At 39.8% G+C, this 19,928-nt stretch overlaps 2 protein-coding genes across 11 annotated transcripts in view; both read right to left on the reverse strand.

The window, feature by feature from the left end:
- Positions 1 to 1,057: 1,057 nt before the first annotated feature.
- On the reverse strand, positions 1,058 to 2,771 carry LOC115864800 (polyprenal reductase-like). Its single transcript, XM_030878846.2, has one exon. It carries the CDS (start codon positions 2,769 to 2,771, stop codon positions 1,815 to 1,817), a length of 957 nt encoding a protein of 318 aa, XP_030734706.1. The 3' UTR covers positions 1,058 to 1,814.
- Positions 2,772 to 14,455: 11,684 nt separating this feature from the next.
- RNF111 (ring finger protein 111) overlaps positions 14,456 to 19,928 on the reverse strand; it is a 111,195-nt gene continuing 105,722 nt past the window's right edge. For 7 of the 10 annotated variants that reach the window (XM_070044913.1, XM_070044912.1, XM_070044915.1 and 4 more), the window contains 3 exons: positions 19,157 to 19,252; positions 17,784 to 17,911; positions 14,456 to 16,109 (listed from right to left, as the gene is read on the reverse strand). In XM_070044913.1, coding sequence (XP_069901014.1) covers positions 15,992 to 16,109; positions 17,784 to 17,911; positions 19,157 to 19,252 — 342 coding nt within the window. In that variant the 3' untranslated portion in view covers positions 14,456 to 15,991. The remainder of the gene's footprint in view (positions 16,110 to 17,783; positions 17,912 to 19,156; positions 19,253 to 19,928) is intronic. The other 3 variants (XM_060294193.2, XM_070044914.1, XM_060294192.2) reach the window with 1 other exon arrangement.

Here is a 19,928-nt window from a genome sequence, read left to right on the forward strand (position 1 = left end):
AGTTTTTGCCTGGTCATCGAAGAAACATGCAGTCTTGCATTATCCTGATGGAAGATTCTGCGTTTTCTGTTGACTAATTCTGGATGCTTTTCATCGAGTGCTGCTTTCGATTGGTCTAACTGGAAGCAGTACTTGTTGGAATTAATCGTTTGGTTTTCTGGAAGGAGCTCATGATAGAGGACTCCCTTCCAATCCGACCATATACACACCATCACCTTCTTTGGATGAACACTGGCCTTTGGTGTGGTTGGTGGTGGTTCATTTTACTTGCCCATGATCTCTTCCATTCCACATTATTGTACGGTATCCACTTTTTTTTAATTAATTAATTAATTTATGGCTGCATTGGCTCTTCGTTGCTGCGCGTGGGCTTTCTCTAGTTGTGGCGAGTGGGAGCTACTCTTCGTTGTGGTGCACAGGCTTCTCATTGCGGTGGCTTCTCATGTTGCAGAGCTCAGGCTCTAGGTGCGTGGGCTTCAGTAGTTGCGGCACGCGGGCTCAGTAGTTGTGGCTCACGGGCTTAGTTGCTCCGCAGCATGTGGGATCTTCCCAGATCAGGGCCCAAACCCGTGTCCCCTGCATTGGCAGGTGGATTCTTAACCACTGCGCCACCAGGGAAGTCCCTGTACGGTATCCACTTCTCATCACCCGTCACATTTTGTTTTAAAAACGGAAGGTTTTCATTACATTTAAGTAGAGAATCACATGTGGAAATGCGGTCAAGAAGGTTTTTTTCCCTTAACCCAAACATCAAATCGATGAACATATGCAAATGATTTTCAATGCTTGATTTGTATATTTTGAGTATGTCTGCTATCTCCCACATGGTATAACGTTGATTGTTCTCAATTAATGTCTCGATTTGATTGCTATTGACTTCAACTGGTCTACCCGACCAAAGAGCATAATCCAGCAAGAAATCTCCAGCACCAAACTTCGCAAGCCACTTTTTTTAATGCATAAATATAAAAATATTTTATTTCAGATGCTTACACTTTTAAGGTACTCCCTAGAAAGGGATGTCAAAAAAATATTAAATAAAATAAGGTTTCAAACTTTGTTAGGCTATGATTTGAGGGGGAAATGACTATTGATGGTTACATAGCTGGAAATCTTTGTGGTAATAAGTATAAGCTAACTTCAATAAACTCACTTTTCCCAGAATCCATTGGTGTGAAATTATACATTGTTGTTATTTTCAAAGGCTATTCAGCTTTGACTGATATGCAACAAGTTACTGAGCATCTGCTATATTGCTTATTGTGTAGTCTAGTTAATTTGTCTGTAGCAAAAACAAAGCCACAGATGACCTTATCTCTTCCACTGTGTGTGTGTTTGTTTGAAGCTGTTTGTATATTCTTGATTAGTCTGTTTTTGAAGCAGCTTGGAAAAGTCTCATCTACTTTTTAGCATTTGGTTGCTTTTATAAAGCATCTTAGAAAGCAGACATAGCACTCCCAGGTCTGCCAGAAGTATTTCTTCTCTGAAGACTCAATTTCTTCCATTGTTTAAAAAAAATTTATTTATTTTGCCACGCTGAGCAGCAAGTGAGATCTTAGTTCCCCAACCAGGGATCGAACCCATGCCCCCTGCAGTGGAAGTGTGGAGCCTTAACCATTGGACTGCCAAGGAAGTCCCAAGACTCATTTTCTTGAGTGGTATTGCTTTGCTCATGCACTGAAGACTTCTGGTAACAGAAATGGACCAGAGAGTTTTAAACAGTTCTACAGAAATTGCACTTTGGTCTCTAGACTTCGTTGTCCTTGGGAATTGGAACTGTCACCTGGTGTGCATTCCTCGTAACTGAGATTATCTTAAAACAGAAATGGTAGGAAAGCTTTACTGTGCTTCGGGTAGGAGACGAATTTGCTTTTGTAGAATTTGTGGCTGAGGAAAGCAGACAGGGCCTGGTTGAAGAAGACATATGTTACCACGAGCCACCAAGTTAAGTTGTGGAAACCAAAGGCGACAGCCATGGAAATGTAGATCATCAGCTCTGCCAGGTAGTTAGGGGAAGAAACGTATTCAAACCAGTCTCCAAAAGGGATTCGGTGGTTACAGTGAATGACCAGTCCTGCTTTATTTTTCCTGAGATTGCCGAGAATGACATGACACTTATACTGATGGACAGACGACCAGATGAACATCATCATTCCGAGGATATGGAACCGCCGAGCTTGCATCAAGAGATTTTTCCCTATCACATAGACATTCCTGCCGTCCATTGGCACTTGGCTCAACACAGTTAGGCTGACAAGGACATAGTAGACAAGTCCAAAACAGTACTGCACGACGTGAATCATGGCATTGGAGAAGACACTGACATAGAAGCACTCGAAGAGTCTTCGTAGGCCGTGTAGCCACAGAAACACTAGTACTAAGAACGCAGACAGCGCGAGCTCACCCCCTCGGAATTGCGCAGCCCCAAGAATTCTGAGTAAATGATGAAGCCAGTTTGGAAAAGGTGCTCCCACAAACGGAGACTGAGTAAGGCTCCAAAGCAGGAAGCCATTCCACCGCACTGAGATGATATAGAAGTGAGAAAAATACCTCTTGGGGACATCAAAGGCCCGACAGGCGGCCGGTCGCGACGACCCCCCTTCCTTGGTTTTTCCACAGCGGATCAGGTCCTGGAAGAGCGCGCAGCCCGGAAGCAGGCCGGACGGCACGAGCTGCAGCAGTAGGGTCAGCAGGAAGGCCGCGGCCAGCGTGAGCCACACGGCACGCAGCGGATTCAGCGCCGAAAGTTTGGCCCCCGCCCAGGGAGCCATGGCCGGCGCGCCCGGAGTCCGCGCTCCCCGGGCCCTCGCCACCCGTTGGCGGAGGAACGGCCACTCAAGCGCGGCGCGCCGGGCTCAGCTCCGCAAACCACTTTTGACACGTTCGATAAGTCACAGCACTTCTCCATACACTACACAAAACTTTTTTTGCATTTCGGTTGCATTTTTACCTTTCTTGAAATAATAAAGCATAATATGCTGAAAATGGTTTTTTTCTTCCGTCTTCAATATTAAAATGGCTACACAAAAATACACCAAATTTGATGTCTTTTTTCAAATGCACGTGGATATGATAGATGTCACATACAATCTAACAAAATTATTATGAATGAAGTTAAAGACAACTAAGTGCTACTACAGCCATCTTACAGAAAAAACCGAACCTTTTGGCCAACCCAATAGATGTTTTGTGCACTGGGGTTGTGAGTATAATTATATTTTGCTTTATTGTTATAATACTGGTGGTGTTATCAAAAGCTACAACTATAAAACAATCCTTACCACCTCTCAGGTCTTTGTAAACAGAAATGTTAAGAGTGGTAAAGTGCTTTTATTAACTGATTTGACATGGTTAAAGCTGAATAATTTAATCCATCTTAGACATATTATGTTTTCATTTAAAATAGAAGTACTATTTCTTATGGTTTATCCCTCACTGCAACTAACCTAGAAACTTAAAAGTAAACTTTTTGATTCAATCTCTTGTTCAATGCATTGTAGTCCTTCTATATTTTTATTTCTTGTTCCCTCCTGTCTTAGGTAACATTTATTGATCACTCTTCCTATATTCTAATTTAAATAAACTTTCTCATAGAGTCCTCATAATCTTTATTCATAATATTATCCCAGTTTTTCTGGGTCTTTTTTTTTTTTTTTTTTTTTTTTGCGGTACGCGGGCCTCTCACCGTTGCGGCCTCTCCCGTTGCGGAGCACAGGCTCCGGACGCGCAGGCTCAGCGGCCATGGTTCACGGGCCCAGCCGCTCCGCAGCATGTGGGATCTTCCCGGACCGGGGCACGAACCCGTGTCCCCTGCATCGGCAGGCGGACTCTCAACCACTGCGCCACCAGGGAAGCCCTGGGGTCATTTTTTAAATTGAGGTATAATTGATACATATTAGTTTCAGGTGTACAACCTAATTATTTAACATTGTATATATTGCAAAATGATCACCACAATGAGTCTAATTAACATGTCATGTGTTATCTCAATCTAACAGATGAAGAAACTAAGGCTCAGAACAGTTCTATGTCTTGGCTGCAATCACAGTCCTCATAGGTTTCAAAGCTAGAGTTGGTACTCAAGTCTGATTGCAAAGCCTGTGCTCTTTCCACCGTATTTACCATTGTCCTCTCTACATTTGGCAGAAAGAGTGGGAAAAGTGTGAAACAGTCATCAAAGGGAATCAAATAGAAAATTAACCAAGGATAAATTTCCTGAAGGCCAATGGCCCTTTACATTATGGTAAAATTCTACATGATCAATACACTTTATTCTCATTTCTTGGTCAAGTACTGCTTCAAAAAGGTATGCATATGGGGCAGATATGGAGTGAAGGGAGAATATTGCAGGCATAGAGAGCACCCCAAGCAAAAGCACAGACCAATATTCAACCAGCATGACTGGAAACAAGGTGAGTGGCTTGGTTTGGCAGGAGTTATTGGACTTCAAGGTAGGTGTTGCCTAGTGTCTTCCAACCCCACGAAAGGACGTCTGAGATAGAAAGTCAGAGAGACAGATTCTGAGATTCCTACACAAATGTTTAGGTCCTGGAGTGCCAAACGGGAACTCTTCTTTTCTGACACCAAGATTCCTCAGCCTGGGGTAGAGTCTTACACTCTTGGCTGTCAGGACTATCCTGAATCACCAGAGATTTGATTGCTGTTTGTCAGACCTTCCTCACTTCTAATTTCTTATTCAGCTACCCACCTTTTTCTCCTGTTCCTGGGATTCTTTCCCTCAGACTTCCAGGACCTTCCCCCAGTGGGAAAATTTCAGTCAGATAGCCACTGTTGATGCAGAACTCAAGAACTTCAGGAGGCCAAAACTGTCCTGGGTCAGGTCAGAGCTGGAAACCTCACAGCTCTCCTAGAAGTGCCATCAACAGGCACTAGGACCATCTCAAGCTCAACCCAGGGAGCTGCTTCATTTGATCAAACATGCTAGATTATAAGCTACAGGAGGGCAGGGGTGTTGGTTCTGTGCCTAGAACAAATAAAGTGCTTATTTATTGTTGAATTTTTATTAGGATTTATGTGGGTTATGTACTAGATTATCATAAAAGTCCAAAAGCTCAGCTCATGGTCATGGTTTCTATATCCTTGAAGAATGCTTTTCTATTTCTGTTCTTGGTGACTTTTAGCAGCTGTTGTTCCAGATCACAGTGGAAGCATAAAGGGCCCAGTTTAATTTATATATCATTAATTGTGAATGAGACAATAAACAAATTATGATTTTCACCTGCTGATTTTTATCAGAACCCAGCTATCTTCCTAATTACTACCATGTTCTCTCCCTCAGTTGCTCTTATCCCATTTCTGTCCCCTACCCTAACTGCCTACCTCTTCCTGATTTCTTTTCTCTCTTAACTACCTAGAAGATAAATTTACCATATTAAAATTAAAATGTCAGTGTTTACAAGGCACTGCAGGGAACAGAGAGAAGGATAAAGTGCAAGCCATGCCCTCAAGTTCAAAACGAGGAAGGGGAGACAAATAGGAACAAAAGTATTTTAAGAGGCAGAACCTATAAAATATTGAGCACAAATAATATGATTAATTCAAAATAGGGATAGGTGAAGGAAGGCTTACTAGAAAGCGGACATTTGAGCTTTTAAAGGAAGGGTTAGACTTTGGCAAGCAGAGATGGCAAAGGCATTCAAGTAGAAACAATGAGAATAAATCTGTGGAAAAACAAAGCAGTCTGAGGCATCTGGATTATAGGAGTGTTAAAGATAAAGCTGAAAAAGATCCAGGAAATGAGGAATCACGGAAAGTTTTTAAGGATAATGACTTGGTTAGAACTTTGTTTTAGAAAGCTGACCCCTGGAGGCAGCACGAAGAATGGACTATGGAAAAAGTTTTCCCAGGTGAGACGTAACAAAACTCTGACTTGGATGAGTGTAGAGAATAAAAAAATGGAAACAGGTATGAGAGGAATTACTGGAGAAATGACAGAACCCTGATAAATGACTAAATATGGATGACAAGGGGAAACAACTGCAAGGTAACTTAAAAGTTTTGAGTGGTTAGGTTAAAATTTTCTTTCAAATGTTACCCCAAATAAGTAACTTTCAATGCTAATTTCTTTGGGGGTAGGGGCAGGTCACTTTTCTTACAAAAAGAAAGACTTCTTTCTCTGCCTTGCTTGCATCCATCTTGACCTACTACTTTCACCTTGACCAATATGTAACCGTTATCTATCCCATGAAGGTAACCTGGTTATCTGTTGCTGGCTGGGCAGGGTGCATGGGTATGTCCCAGTCTAGGGCCTGTAAGTCTGCTCAGTAGCAGGGAGACCCACAGAGGTAGAAAGAAAGACCTTTCTAGTACCTTCATGAGCCTCCACTCAAAATGAGTCTCTAAAATCTGGACCTCAAGCTTGCAGATTATTCAAGTTATTTTTGTTTTTTGTTTTGTTCTTTTAATCTACTAAATGCCTTGTATAAGCAAGAGGGCATTAAAAACTAGGTCCCTGCCCTCATGGTGCTTAAAATATAAGGTCCATGAAAGGATAACAATATAATTTACTCATCCTTAGAAAGTGAGTAAAAAAGTAAAAGTTCTGTTGAGGATAATAAACCATGGACTCAAGAGTTTTAATATTATGCTGTTCGATTATTCATGCATTTCCTGTTCTCTGTTATACCAGATAAACATTGTAAGACACTCTTAATTTTGTATCATATCCTAATCAGCTTTGGTGGAATCTTGAGGAGCTACAGAATGCAGAGAATGTCCCAACTGGCGTATCAAGCTGGCTTTTCAGTAACTGCCCCCATTCTGGGCTAAACTGTGCCTGTGGGGTGTGCAGGCCTACTGGGACATGACAGCCAATCCCACTCTCACACAGACGGTAGAGTGCAGACTGTGTCTCATTTCCCTTCAGTTTGTATTCCTTTTTCAATTTGTTCTTATTCTTTCCATTTCCACACCTTTCCTTTAGGAAACCCGTGCACCCTTGGAAAATACCACTATTCCAAGACCTAACTCATTAGCATGAGTGAGTTCAGGTTAATTCCATACTTTTTAATGCTCAGGCCACAGCCAGAGTGATGATTACTTATAGGTATCATATTTTGAGGAATGTTTATAAACTAGAAATATCCAGAAAATGGTGACAAGAATAGGTAAGAGGCTTAAGATCCAGTCTAAACAAAAGGGTTCTAAGGATATTCCACTTTGAGAAGACACAAATAAATGAAGATGGCTGTCCTATAGTATCTGAAGAGCTAGCATATAGCAAGAAACCAGACTTATTTTTACATTGCTCCAAAATACAGAATAGGACCCTATGACTTATAGGAACATCTACCAAAGGAACAGAATTATTTTTTTTAAGAATTAATGATTTTAACTGTTTACAAAAGAAATGTACTTCTTCAGTAAGTAGTGACCTCATCATCCCTGGAAGAATATAACCATGGGCATAATTGGATTAGTCAGGGTTCTTCAGAGATAGACAGATAGATAGGGAATTGGCCCACACAATTATGGAAGCTAACAAGTCCTACAATCTCCAGTCTGCAAGCTGGAGACTCAGAAGAGCCAATGGTGTAGTTCCAGTCCAAGGCTGGTAGGCTAGCAACCCAGGAAGAGCCCATGTCTCAGTCTGAGCGCAGAGACACTCAGAGAGAAAAACAATGTCCCAACTTGAAAGCAGTGAAGAGGAGAAATTCTCCCTTACTCATGGGGTGTGGGAGGAGGAGAAGAGAGTCTTTTCGTTCTATTCAGGCCTTCAACTGATTGGATGAGGCCCACCTACATTAAGGAGATTGCTTTACACTGACTACAGATTCAAATCTTGATCTCATCTAGAAAACACCCCCCAAAATAGACCCAGAATAATGTTTCACCAAACGTCTGGGCACTCAATGGTGCAGTCAAATTGACACATGAAATTAACTTTCACAATAACCATCTATCAAGGACACTGCAGGACTTCCCTGGTGGTGCAGTGGTTAAGAATTTGCCTGCGAATGCAGGGGACACAGGTTCGAACCCTGGTCTGGGAAGATCCCACATGCCCCGGAGCAACTAAGCCTGTGTACCACAACTACTGAGCCTGAGCTCTAGAGCCCACGAGCCACAACTACTGAAGCCCGCACGCCTAGGGCCCATGCTCCGCAACAAGAGAAGTCACTGCAATGAGAAGCCCACGCATTGGAACAAAGAGTAGCCCCTGCTAGCCACAACTAGAGAAAGCCCGCACGCAGCAATGGAGACCCAACACGGCCAAAAAATAAATTAAATTTAAAAGAAAGAAAAAAAAAGAACACTGCAGAAAGAATTTCTAAATTACACAAAGATATGGCAGTCAAAGGAACAAAAATATCTCCATCATGTAAGTTTCTTTTTCTCAAACATCAGTGTGGGGAAGTCAAAGTTCCTCCACCACTGATTCCTCCTCTCATGATTACACTTGAGAAAATAAACCATTTGCACACATGACTTCTCCATATGCTAAACTTTGGCTTGGGGGGAAAAATGTGTTCAGGAAGTTTGTACTAGGAATTATAACACAGCAATGGCACTTGTTTTACCTTACTGTGATTAATTAAAGATGGTCACAATTTTTTTTTTTGCTGCTGCTACTTCTATTAATAGGTATAGTCTTTTTCCCCTCCCCTTGAATCTGGGCTAGCCTTGCTTTGACTCACAGAATATGGCAGAAATGACACTGTGCCAGTTCCAGGCCTAGGTCTTAGGAAGCCTGGCAGTTTCTTCTTTCTTAGAGTTCTGAGTCACCATGTAAAGAAGTCTAGCTCTCCCTCACTAGAGAGACCACATCAAGAGAGATGCCCAGGGACTTTCCTGGTGGTGCCGTGGTTAAGAATCTGCCTGCCAATGCAGGGGACACAGGTTCGAGCCCTGGTCCGGGAAGATCCCACATGCCGCGGAGCAACTAAGCCCATGAGCTGCAACTACTGAGCCTACGCTCTAGAGCCCGCGAGCCACAACTACTGAGCCCACGTGCCACAACTACTGAAGCCCGTGTGCCTAGGGCCCATGCTCCACAACAAGAAAAGCCATTGCAATGAGAAGCCCGCACACCACAATGAAGAGTAGCCCCCCTCGCCACAACTAGAGAAAGCCTGCACGCAGCAACGAAAACCCAACACAGCCAAAAATAAATTAATTAAAAAAAAAAAAAAGAGAGATGCCCAGTGAGTCTTCAGCTGTCCCAGCCATCCTAGCTAAAGCATCAGACATCTAAGGGAGGCCACACTGGCATTCCATCCCAGTAGAGCTCCCAACTCAATACAGTCACATGAAGAACCCAGTGGTCACACCACACTGAGATATGAGCAGTTCCTGCCCAGCCCTGCCCATATTGTACAGTGATGACCAAATAAATATTGTGTCTAAGTCACTAAGATTTGGTGTGGTTTGTTACATAATAGGTAACAGATATACTTACCTGGGAGTATTCTCAATCCTTGCACCAAATAAGCTTTTTTTGTTTGCTGGAAGTCTGTTTTGTTTTTTTGCTGTTATCAGGTCTTCGTTGCTGCATGCAGGCTTTCTCTAGTTGTGGCGAGGGGGGTTACTCTTCGCTGTGGTGCGCAGGCTTCTCACTGTGGTGGTTTCTCTTGTTGTGCAGCATGGGCTCTAGGCACGTGGGCTTCAGTAGTTGCAGCACATGGGCTCAGTAGTTGTGGCTCACAGGCTTAGTTGCTCCGCAGCACGTGGGATCTTCCCGGACCAGGGATTGAACCCATGTCCCCTGCATTGGCAGGCGGATTCTTAACCACTGCACCACCAGGGATATCCCTGCTGCAAGTCTTGTATCTTACTGTTTCCTATGGTGTCATGGCTTAGGAAAACATAGCACAGTAGCTAGGATTTATAATTATTTGTAAACTGTGAACCTCAAAAACATTATTCTGGGACTTCCTTTGTGGTCCAGTGGTTAAGACTCTGTGCTTCCAATGCAGGGGGCCATGGGTTCGAACCCTGGTTGGGGAGCTAAGATCCCACATGCTGTGTGGCACAGCCAAAAAAAAAAAAAAAAATTATTCTTGGAAAATTTTTCACACGGGCAACTTGAATGCCTGAGCCATTTCCAGATATTTTGGCATTTGGTTACCTCCTGAGGGCACAGTTGATTTAGTGCTGAACCATGGATCAGAGGTAATGGAGAGCCCTGGGAAGGACTGAAACCAGTCTGATAGAATCTTTGGCCACAGAAGTCCAAGATGTCTAGAGACTGGGTCTCGACATAGGGGATAAGACAGTTACTAACTGTGGTGTTTTTAAAATGTGTACACAAATTCTTGCTATACCTTTCTTCAAATGTTGGAACCCAATCAACTCCTCTTGAATATAGGCTATATTTAGTGACTTGTTTCTAATGAATACAATGTGGCAAGAATGAGAGTATACCTTCTGTGACTAGATGAAAAATATCACTGTGGCTTCCTACTTGCTCTCTCTCTGTGGTCATTTGCTCTGGGGAAGCCAGCTACCCTGTTGTGAAGACATCTGAGTCCCACATAACAAGGAAGTGGGGTCTCTTGGCCAACAGCCAATAAGGAACTGAAGTCTCCTATCAACAACCATGTGAGTGAGCCATCTTGGAAACACATCTTCCAGACCCAGTAATGACGTGAGATGACTGCAGCCCCAGCTATCACCTTGACTGTAACTTCATGAGACTCCCTAAGCCAGAAGCACCAAGCTAAGCTGCTCCCAAATTCCTGACCCACAGAAACTAAGATGTTTGATGTCTAAGCCACTAAGTTTTAGGGTCACCAAACAATAGGTAATACAAACCTTTGGGGTTTGGGGTGTGTGTGGCTAACAACAAAGTTCTAGGAACCCAGGTACACCACAGCTTATTCTCTGAGCAAATACTAACAGTACGGTAGTCTAGATAGCAGTTCAATAAAGATATCCATTCCTTTTTAAAGCCAAGCTGGAAGACTTACCATATCTCTTCCAATTCCCTTGTCGAAAACTCTTCTTGAGAATCTAAAAAACAGAATCCTTAGGATAACAAGTTTGGAGCATCCCATATTATGGGCCAGATTGGAAATCTGAGTATCTTGAGCTGTGCTACCAGCTACACAGGCAATGGCAGAAGCCAAACTCTTCCTTTCTGTAACACAACATATCAATAACAATCTGTAGAAGTTTACTCTCCAAAGCTCCCCACCCCCGGCCCTGCACACATACTGTATATCACCACCTAAAGCAAAACTGACTCAGCGTAGCACACAATGAAAATTAGTATTTAGTGAATCTAACCATTCTCGGTAGCGATGATAAAGGATTAAAGGAGACATGCAATTTCTCTGGGCTAATCAAAAGCTTCTCCTGGCAACCTACACCTTCCACACACTCTTGGTCTCTCTAAGAATAAGCCTAGAAGCAGCTAATACAATAACAAAGGCAGCTCAGCAGTGTGCTTAATTAATCCTTAACGGGCACCAGATCCCTGCATAACACAATTTGATGGGAAGGAAAATTAGGAGAGATGGAGAAATTCTAGCTGTTAATCTCTCCGTAATATTTTATTTTAGCTCAGAGAGGCAAATGGTTTCATATCCTGTGCCACGTCTGATCTATTGGCAGCAGCTGCCTAAAACACAGCATTGGACGGTTTTTACGGGTAACTGCCTGATGTGACTTCAAAGCAAAGGAACATGTGCTGGGAATCTTCCATTCCTCTGGTAGAAGAAAAATTTGAAGGGCTGAAGAGGATTGTTCATTCTTATCTAGTAATCCGTTGCTTGGACTGGGTAAGAGTAAAGATTACAGCAAACACTGATCTATGGTTCAGCATCTTGCTATGCTACCATTTGTCAGCAAGGGCAAGGGTATTTGGGCGGTGGGGTGGGATGAGCAAGCACTGGGAGAACGTATCTTCTTAAGTATGTGCTATATGCAAAGCTCTTCACACTCATCTCATTTAATTCTAATAACAAACTATTTCTGTTACAGATAAGAAAGATGAAGCTCAGAAAGCTTAAGTTTTTTAGAGGTAAACAATTCTAAGCCCAAGTCTGTCTGACACCAGACTATATTCTTTTCAAAACTCCAAAAGATCAACTGTGTGGCCTGTGAATCTGTATAGAATACAGAGGAGAGAGAAAGAAAATATTCTTAGAAAGAAATAGCTGTTTTGGACATAACCCTTAATTCAAGGAAATGAGTGAAATCTATAACTGAGAGAAAATATTTCAATATTGCTATATCCAATATTGTGACATGTCAAGTCTTGAATAAGCAAGAAAATTTACTGTTGCCAGAGGTTTTGGAAGTTAAATTAGAAATCAGGATGCAGGGCTTCCCCGGTGGCACAGTGGTTAAGAACCCTCCTGCCAATGCAGGGGTGCCAGTGCAGGGGACACGCATTCGAACCCTGGTCCGGGAAGGTCCCACATGCCGCGGAGCAGCTAAGCCCGTGCGCCACAACTAAGCCTGCACTCTAGAGCCCGCGAGCCACAACTACTGAAGCCTGAGTGCCACAACTTCTGAAGCCCACGCGCCTAGAGCTCACGTTCTGCAACAAGAGAAGCCACCGCAATGAGAAGCCCGCACACCGCAGCGAAGAGTAGCCCCCGCTCACCGCAACTAAAGAAAGCCCACGCGCGTAGCAACGAAGACCCAATACAGCCAAAAATAAACTAATTTTTTAAAAATCAGGATGCAGTAATAACCAAAATGGGAAAAGAATTTGAAAAAGAATAGATCCATGTCTATGTATAACTGAATCACTCTGCTGTATACCTGAAACTAACAACATTGTAAATCAACTATACTCCAATATAAAATAAAAATTTTAAAAAATCAGAGATATGGGGACATATGTATATGTATAACTGATTCACTTTGTTATAAAGCAGAAACTAACACACCATTGTAAGGCAATTATACTCCAATAAAGATGTTAAAAAAAAATTCAGGATGCATTTTCTACAAAACTAAGCTATTCCCATTTATGAAAAATTAATTATGAAAAACTAATCATAAAATGTCTACAGCGTTTACATTTTAATTTGTATTACAAATAGCATTTTTAAAACAGAGCTAGTTTTCTGTCAAATAGTTATGGTTCAAATGATGAAATGTGCTAGCAGCTTAAACAAAGTCACCAGATAAAAAAAATGTTTCAAGTATCAGTTTATCACTTGCTTATTAACAACGATGAACATTTCAAATGATGAAATGTGCTAGCAGCTTAAACAAAGTCACCAGATTAAAAAAAATGTTTCAAATATCAGTTTATCACTTGCATATTAACAACGATGAACATAAGGATTTGCTGACAAAAGAGTTTTTAAAGTATTTGGATAGCTATCACTGAAATTTTCGTTTTGACATAAGATGTAGCAGGATATGGAAGACACCAAAACAAAGCACAGAAAGTTAAAATACTAAAAATTATTTTCTTTCTCACTTGGTTCATTACTAATCACATTTTTCTGTAATTAATTGCAGTAGCTTAAGAAGCTCCTGCATTAACAATTCAGGTATATGCTACAAATACTTGCATAAAATAAATTTTAAAGTAATGATACTTTAGATTTTAAAAAAATCAGTAGCAATCATTAAACAGGTCAATAGGTAGTTGTGCATCTAAATCTGATATAATATTTAAAAAAGAGAGAAATCTATCTGTATTTGTGTTTTGGGGAGCATGAAGGCGGCCTCCATCGTATAGAATTCTCCCCATCTTAACCCTTGGCACAGACCCTGGGTTTTCCAGTGGTAAAGTCCTACATCCATCACAGGCTACCTGAAGACAGGCTACTAGCTCTTGTCCCTAGTAAGATGGCAAACAAAGTCTCTCTCTCTCTTTTTCTCTCTCTCATTCTGTCTTGCCACTCCTCCCACAACCCTTCTACAACTGCAGCTTAATCATCTAGTATTCTTTTTTTTTAATTTTTAAATTATTATTATAATTTTTTGGGGGGCTGCATTGGGTCTTCATTGCGGTGCGTGGGCTTCTCACTGAGGTGGCTTCTTTTGTTGTGGAGCACGAGCTCTAGGCGCACGGGCTTCAGTAATTGCAGCACGCGGGCTCAGTAATTGTGGCTTGTGGGCTCTAGAGCGCAGACTCAGTAGTTGTGGCGCATGGGCTTAGTTGCCCGTCGGCATGTGGGATCTTCCTGGACCAGGGGTCGAACCCGTGTCCCCTGCACTGGCAGGCTGATTCTTAACCACTGTACCACCAGGGAAGTCCCTAGTATTCTTTTTAAATATATTATTTTATATCCAAACTTATAAACCATAGTCCATCCTCCATCTCTACACATACTATGTTGAAGCATGCTGATACTGCCAATCACTACGGTGTAACATTTACTAATACAAAACAAGGGCAAGTAGCCATAACTGAATGAATACAAACATCAAATTATGCAAATATCAACTTGAGCGAGATCACTGTTTTGAATTCCAAGATGTTCAGTGTAAACAGTTTTATAAAAATGAATTATGAAACACAAAGACAATAGAAATATAAGTTATTTATTAATCAATCCACTTACAAAGCAGGTGGCTTAATGCAAGCTTATCGACATCTTCACATATGACCCATGGGAACATGTCTTCCACATACAGACAGTGATGTTACTGACTGATGTATTTGCAATCTGGGGCATATTAAGCATATTTAGACAAATAAAATTAGGCTATCCTGTATATGAAAGTATCTTGATAATACACATCCTTAAGTGGATTAAAACTTTCTCCAAAGGAGAAATGTTAGTACATTAACTTAACTTTAATATTCTATATTATGCAGTAAATCTTAACTATAGAAATTAAAATTTTTAAATCAGTGATCGACTCTTGGTAATGTATGAAGTGGGAGTCTAAAACCAGAGCAACAGTAGGTTGACAGTATAATTTGTGCCTCACAGTATCTGCAGATTTACTGTTTTCAAGTTTAAAGAGAAATAAAACAAGAGACATGTAGATTCAGCTGACTTTATTTATCTTTAAACTAATAAAAATCCCTCTAAAAGTGATCCTGGGACCTTTAGAAGTTCTATGAATGCACAGATACCTGCCGATGACTGCAATTCTAAATCCTGACTAAATGTGTTTACAAAAATCAATGTAAGCAGATATCTTTAATATACGTGCTTAGCAGAAGACTGAACAAAATTCTACATGTCTTCTCCAATTTCCCTAAAATTTTGTTAAATCTGCAAGTATGTACAATCCAGCTAATTGAAATTACTATTTAGTGTTCATCAGAGCTGTTTCACAGCAGCAAAAATTGAATCTGGGAAATAAAGTTCTAAACAATGTAGGAAAAAGATAAATACAATCAGAACAGCAGTCTAAATGTATGATATCAATATTCAACTCTATCTGCATTGTGCTGAAAGGAAAAGGATACACCAAGAAAATTTCTATTGATCACTCTGGTGATGTGAATACCATCTGCATCTGATTGAAAATGGTTTGTATTCTGTTCCCAGTATCAAGAATGGTATTTAATTCAGAACTCCATATTGTAAATATACAGCAGCCATTTTGTCCTAATTAAGGAATGTCTTAATACACAATATTATCATTTTCTAGAGGATCTTTATACATTAAACTAAAGTACATGATTGATTAAATTAAACGTTAGTAATGGATAAAAAAAATTCGTAATTCTCAAGACCTGGTACTATGTAAAAAACAAAAAGACCACGAAATTCTACTTACTAAAGCAGCTAATCTTGCCTGCAAGTTTAGGGTCACAAGCCCATAATATGTGCAAAGAAATGCAATACAAGGAACCATGCAAAAATACAGTAAAATGATACAGGAAAAATGTCAAATCTAGAAAAAAAAAAGCTTTTATAAATACATCAAAATCAACTGTATACATAAACTGTAGGTCTAGCATTAGTTGTACCATATAGCAGAGCCAGCACTCTAAGTTCATGGCTTCCAAATCTGCGCAGGTAAGTCATGCCATCTTTGGTAGACTGCAGTACCAGGAGGGTGGGAATGAGAGGGAGGGTAAGAGTTCTGAAACATGGTGTCAACTTTCACTTGGCAGCTGGGCCTCAATGTCCACTCTGCATATGGGGCACTTCTTATTGGTAATCAACCACTGGTCAACACACACTTGGTGGAAAAGGTGCATACAGGGAAGGCGTCTATTATAGGCAAACAAAACAAAAAGCAAAAATTAATTTTATGACAAGTGTAGTGGCATTTATTTTTAAACAAATGATACATGTAATAATTCAGTAATGTTCTGAAGTTACTAAACATTTTTCTCTTGTGTTAAAAAAACAAAAAAAAAAACACCCCTCCGTACTCAAGAGTTACACCTACATTAAGTTAATACTCTGGGCAATATAATGTATAAATGACCAAGATAATTAACTGTCACAGGTATGGAATCAAATTACGTAAAATCTCAGGAATTTTAAGAACAACAATTACATTAGCAATTATTCCAGCTTTGCTTCTCTACATGAGCTGCCAATGCACTGGAGTTGGCAATATGTTTCCTGTAACATAATACTGTAAGTACATTTTTAAATATCAAATCATTGTATTTGTGAAGCACTTTCAAAAAAATCTCATTTAATTCTCTCTCAAAAGCCTTAGAAATTATGTTGTAAATATACAGCAGCCATATCATACTGATTAAGGAATGTCTTAATATGCAATATTATTTTCTGTCTACAGGATCTTTACATATTAAATTTAAGTACCTGATTGATTAAAGGTTAATAATATTGTTTTCATGTTATATCCACTTAATTCTACGCTACTCTTTTAAAATTAGGTTAAAAAGAGACGTTTACTTTAGTACACTACACTACCAATTGGAAATTGAGAAATAAAGAAAGCTTCCGTGCAATAACAGGGTAACGTTAAATCTAAGTGTAACAGTAGGATAAAAGTTACTGACTTAAGTGTCCATTTCAACTTCCACCCCCGTTAAGAGTTGTCATACATTTCAGACTTCCTAATATTTTGTAAAAATAGCTAAAAAGAGGTGTTCCAATTATTCCTTGCACAGTATTGTCAATATTGTAAAAACAATTATCATCCATATTTATAAATCTTCACTGGAAATACAGTGTTCAAATAACCTTATATGTGGTATAGTAGACAACTTTTTATAACAATTTTTCTCTCTCTTAGCCAACTGAAGAAATACGATAAAGTTTTCCTTATAAACTAGGGCAACAAAACTACTATACAGTTTTTATATATGTTATAGAACTTGTTTCATATGGGATTATGTTACATTAGAAAAAACCAGAATAGGAACAAAACAATTAACTTAAGAGATTATAAAAAGAGAAGTCTAAAATTAATATTTGGTTAGCATAATAACATTTCCTAAATCACAAAGTTGCAAGAAGAAAACAGTCTACAAACTGAGAGGAAATTTTAGAACAAGATTACTTTATAAAAGATGCTGTAAAACAAACTGCATGGAGCTAATCTGGATCCCCCTCTTTAAGCTCTGGAGAATACATTAGTATATCTGTCTTGGCCTCCAAAGCCTCTCACCTCTCAAATTCTCCTTCCTGCAAGATTTAAAGAAGACATTTTTGACCACAAAATTTCCCTGGCCAAGTCTTGGTGTGGCCCCAAAACAGGTAGTATATTTCCCATCCACACCCCTTTGCTGTTAATACAGAGACTTTAATCTTTTTTATTTCACTCACTATAAGAAGGCAATTCTACATGTCAGAGACTGGTAACAGGGTATGCCAGGAGTAATCTTTATTTGGGTTCTGGTCTACTTTCAAATGAAATCTTGTACAGTTTTGACAATGGATTTTAGATAATTAGTGTCTAGTTACCTCACATCTTCACCTTCCTCTAAAATAGACAAACAGATAGTACATTTTTCCTCTGTGTCTTCCTCAGTCCCTTCTTCCCCATCTTGTTTGCAGTGCAGTTTCCTCTGTGAGAACCAATCAGTTGTTACCTTATTAGTAGAGATGACATTATTGAACAACTGAGTAAAGTCTGTGTTTATTTGAAAAACAAAACAAAACAAAACCACACATTCACCCACAACTTATTTCCCAGGCAAAACTGTCATGAATTAAAGGATGAATTAAGTGACTATTATCAACTAAGTGTTCTTGTAAGACCCTTAAATAATCAGCATCAAAAGCAAAATTAAAAGTAATAGAAATTCATTAGCTTGAAATTTATCATTTTTAATCCACAATTAGAATACTATATACTATTTTTGTCCTATCATGAGCACAGCCAAATAAACTTTATTTGGCTAATGAACATTTCAAATAACATTCAAAAAATTAATGCTAATTATAGTATTTAGCTTAAACAGTTGAAAGGACTTTAATGGTAATACCTCATTAATACTCTTAGAAAAAGGATGAACAATACAATGAACAGAAATTTCACACTTTATTAGTCTCTATAGCATAGAACACTGTTGTCTGTTGAAAGCAATTTATTTAACATGCCTAGTCCATAACTTCTAGATGTAATACTACATAAGGAATATAAGGGTAGAATATAAGAAATGTAGGTCAATTAAATGTCCATCAAAATAACTGACTAGTTAAATTATGGTACTACTGTATGATGGAATTCTGTATAAGTGATTAAAAAGAATATGGATCATCTGTAGGTGCTGATACAGAATGAAAAGAAAATGTGCAAAAATGTGTGTATATTATCCCCTTTATTTTTAAAAGTGAAAGAAAAATATATACATATGCATATTATTAAAAATATGTGGAAGAATACCTAAGAAATGTTTAAGCATGATTTTTCTTCTGGGAAGGAAAACTAGGATCAGTAGGGTAACAGACTTCAGAGTATATATTTTTATACTTTCAATTTTTTAACTACATGCATATATTGTTTTAATAATAAAAAATGTAGGGCTTCCCTGGTGGCGCAGTGGTTGAGAGTCCGCCTGCCGATGCAGGGGACGTGGGTTCATGCCCCGGTCCGGGAGGATCCCACATGCCGCGGAGCGGCTGGGCCCGTGAGCCATGGCCGCTGAGCCTGTGCGTCCGGAGCCTGTGCTCCGCAACGGGAGAGGCCACAACAGTGAGAGGCCCGCGTACCACAAAAAAAAAAAAAAAAAAAAAATGTAGTTGCTAGACTCCACAAACTCAAAGGAAGTCCATAATATTAAATGTTATGCATTTCAATAATAATGTAGATGTTTCATAAAATAAATTCTTACTTTTTTGTATTTATGTGGATATGTACATCTTTCAATTGTCCCCTGGGATGCTCCACGATTGACATTTCCTAGTCTTTCTTCCAAATGAATAAGTTCCTGAAGGTGAAGAATAACTAGTATTAAAAGTCAGGATGATTATTCCTTGAACAGCACTGTCAATACTGTAAAAGCAATAAAGTTCCATATTTATAAACCTGCAATGTAAATAGAGTATTCAAAAAGCCATATATACAGTAAGGCAAATGACTGTTTATAATTCTTTTCTCAGCCAACTGAAGTGGTATGGCAAAGTCATCCTTGCAGACTAGGGCAGCATATTACCGCATGGTACTATGTACATCAGTAAGCATGTGTGCATGCATGTAGAAGATGAAATCATTGTAGTAAAATAGGGAAACAGGTCAAACAATAGTTCTAAGTCCCAAAGACTCCAACTTCCAAACTGACATGAAGAAACAAAACTTTACATCAGGGACTTCCCTGGTGGTGCAGTGGTTAAGAATCCGCCTGCCAATGCAGGGGACAGGGGTTCGAGCCCTGGTCCAGGAAGATCCCACATGCCGCGGAGCAACTAAGCCCGTGTGCCGCAACTACTGAAGCCTGTGTGCCCTACAGCCCATGCTCCGCAACGAAGAGTAGCCCCCACTCGCCGTAACTAGAGAAAGCCCACGCGCCGCAACAAAGACCCAATGCAGCCAAAAATAAATAAATTTTTTAAAAAACCAAAAAACTTTACATCATATTCAAATGACTTGTTCTTCCTGAAAATTCA

The sequence above is a fragment of the Globicephala melas genome, chromosome 2, assembly GCF_963455315.2.
Source record: "Globicephala melas chromosome 2, mGloMel1.2, whole genome shotgun sequence".
Lineage (NCBI taxonomy): Eukaryota > Metazoa > Chordata > Mammalia > Artiodactyla > Delphinidae > Globicephala > Globicephala melas.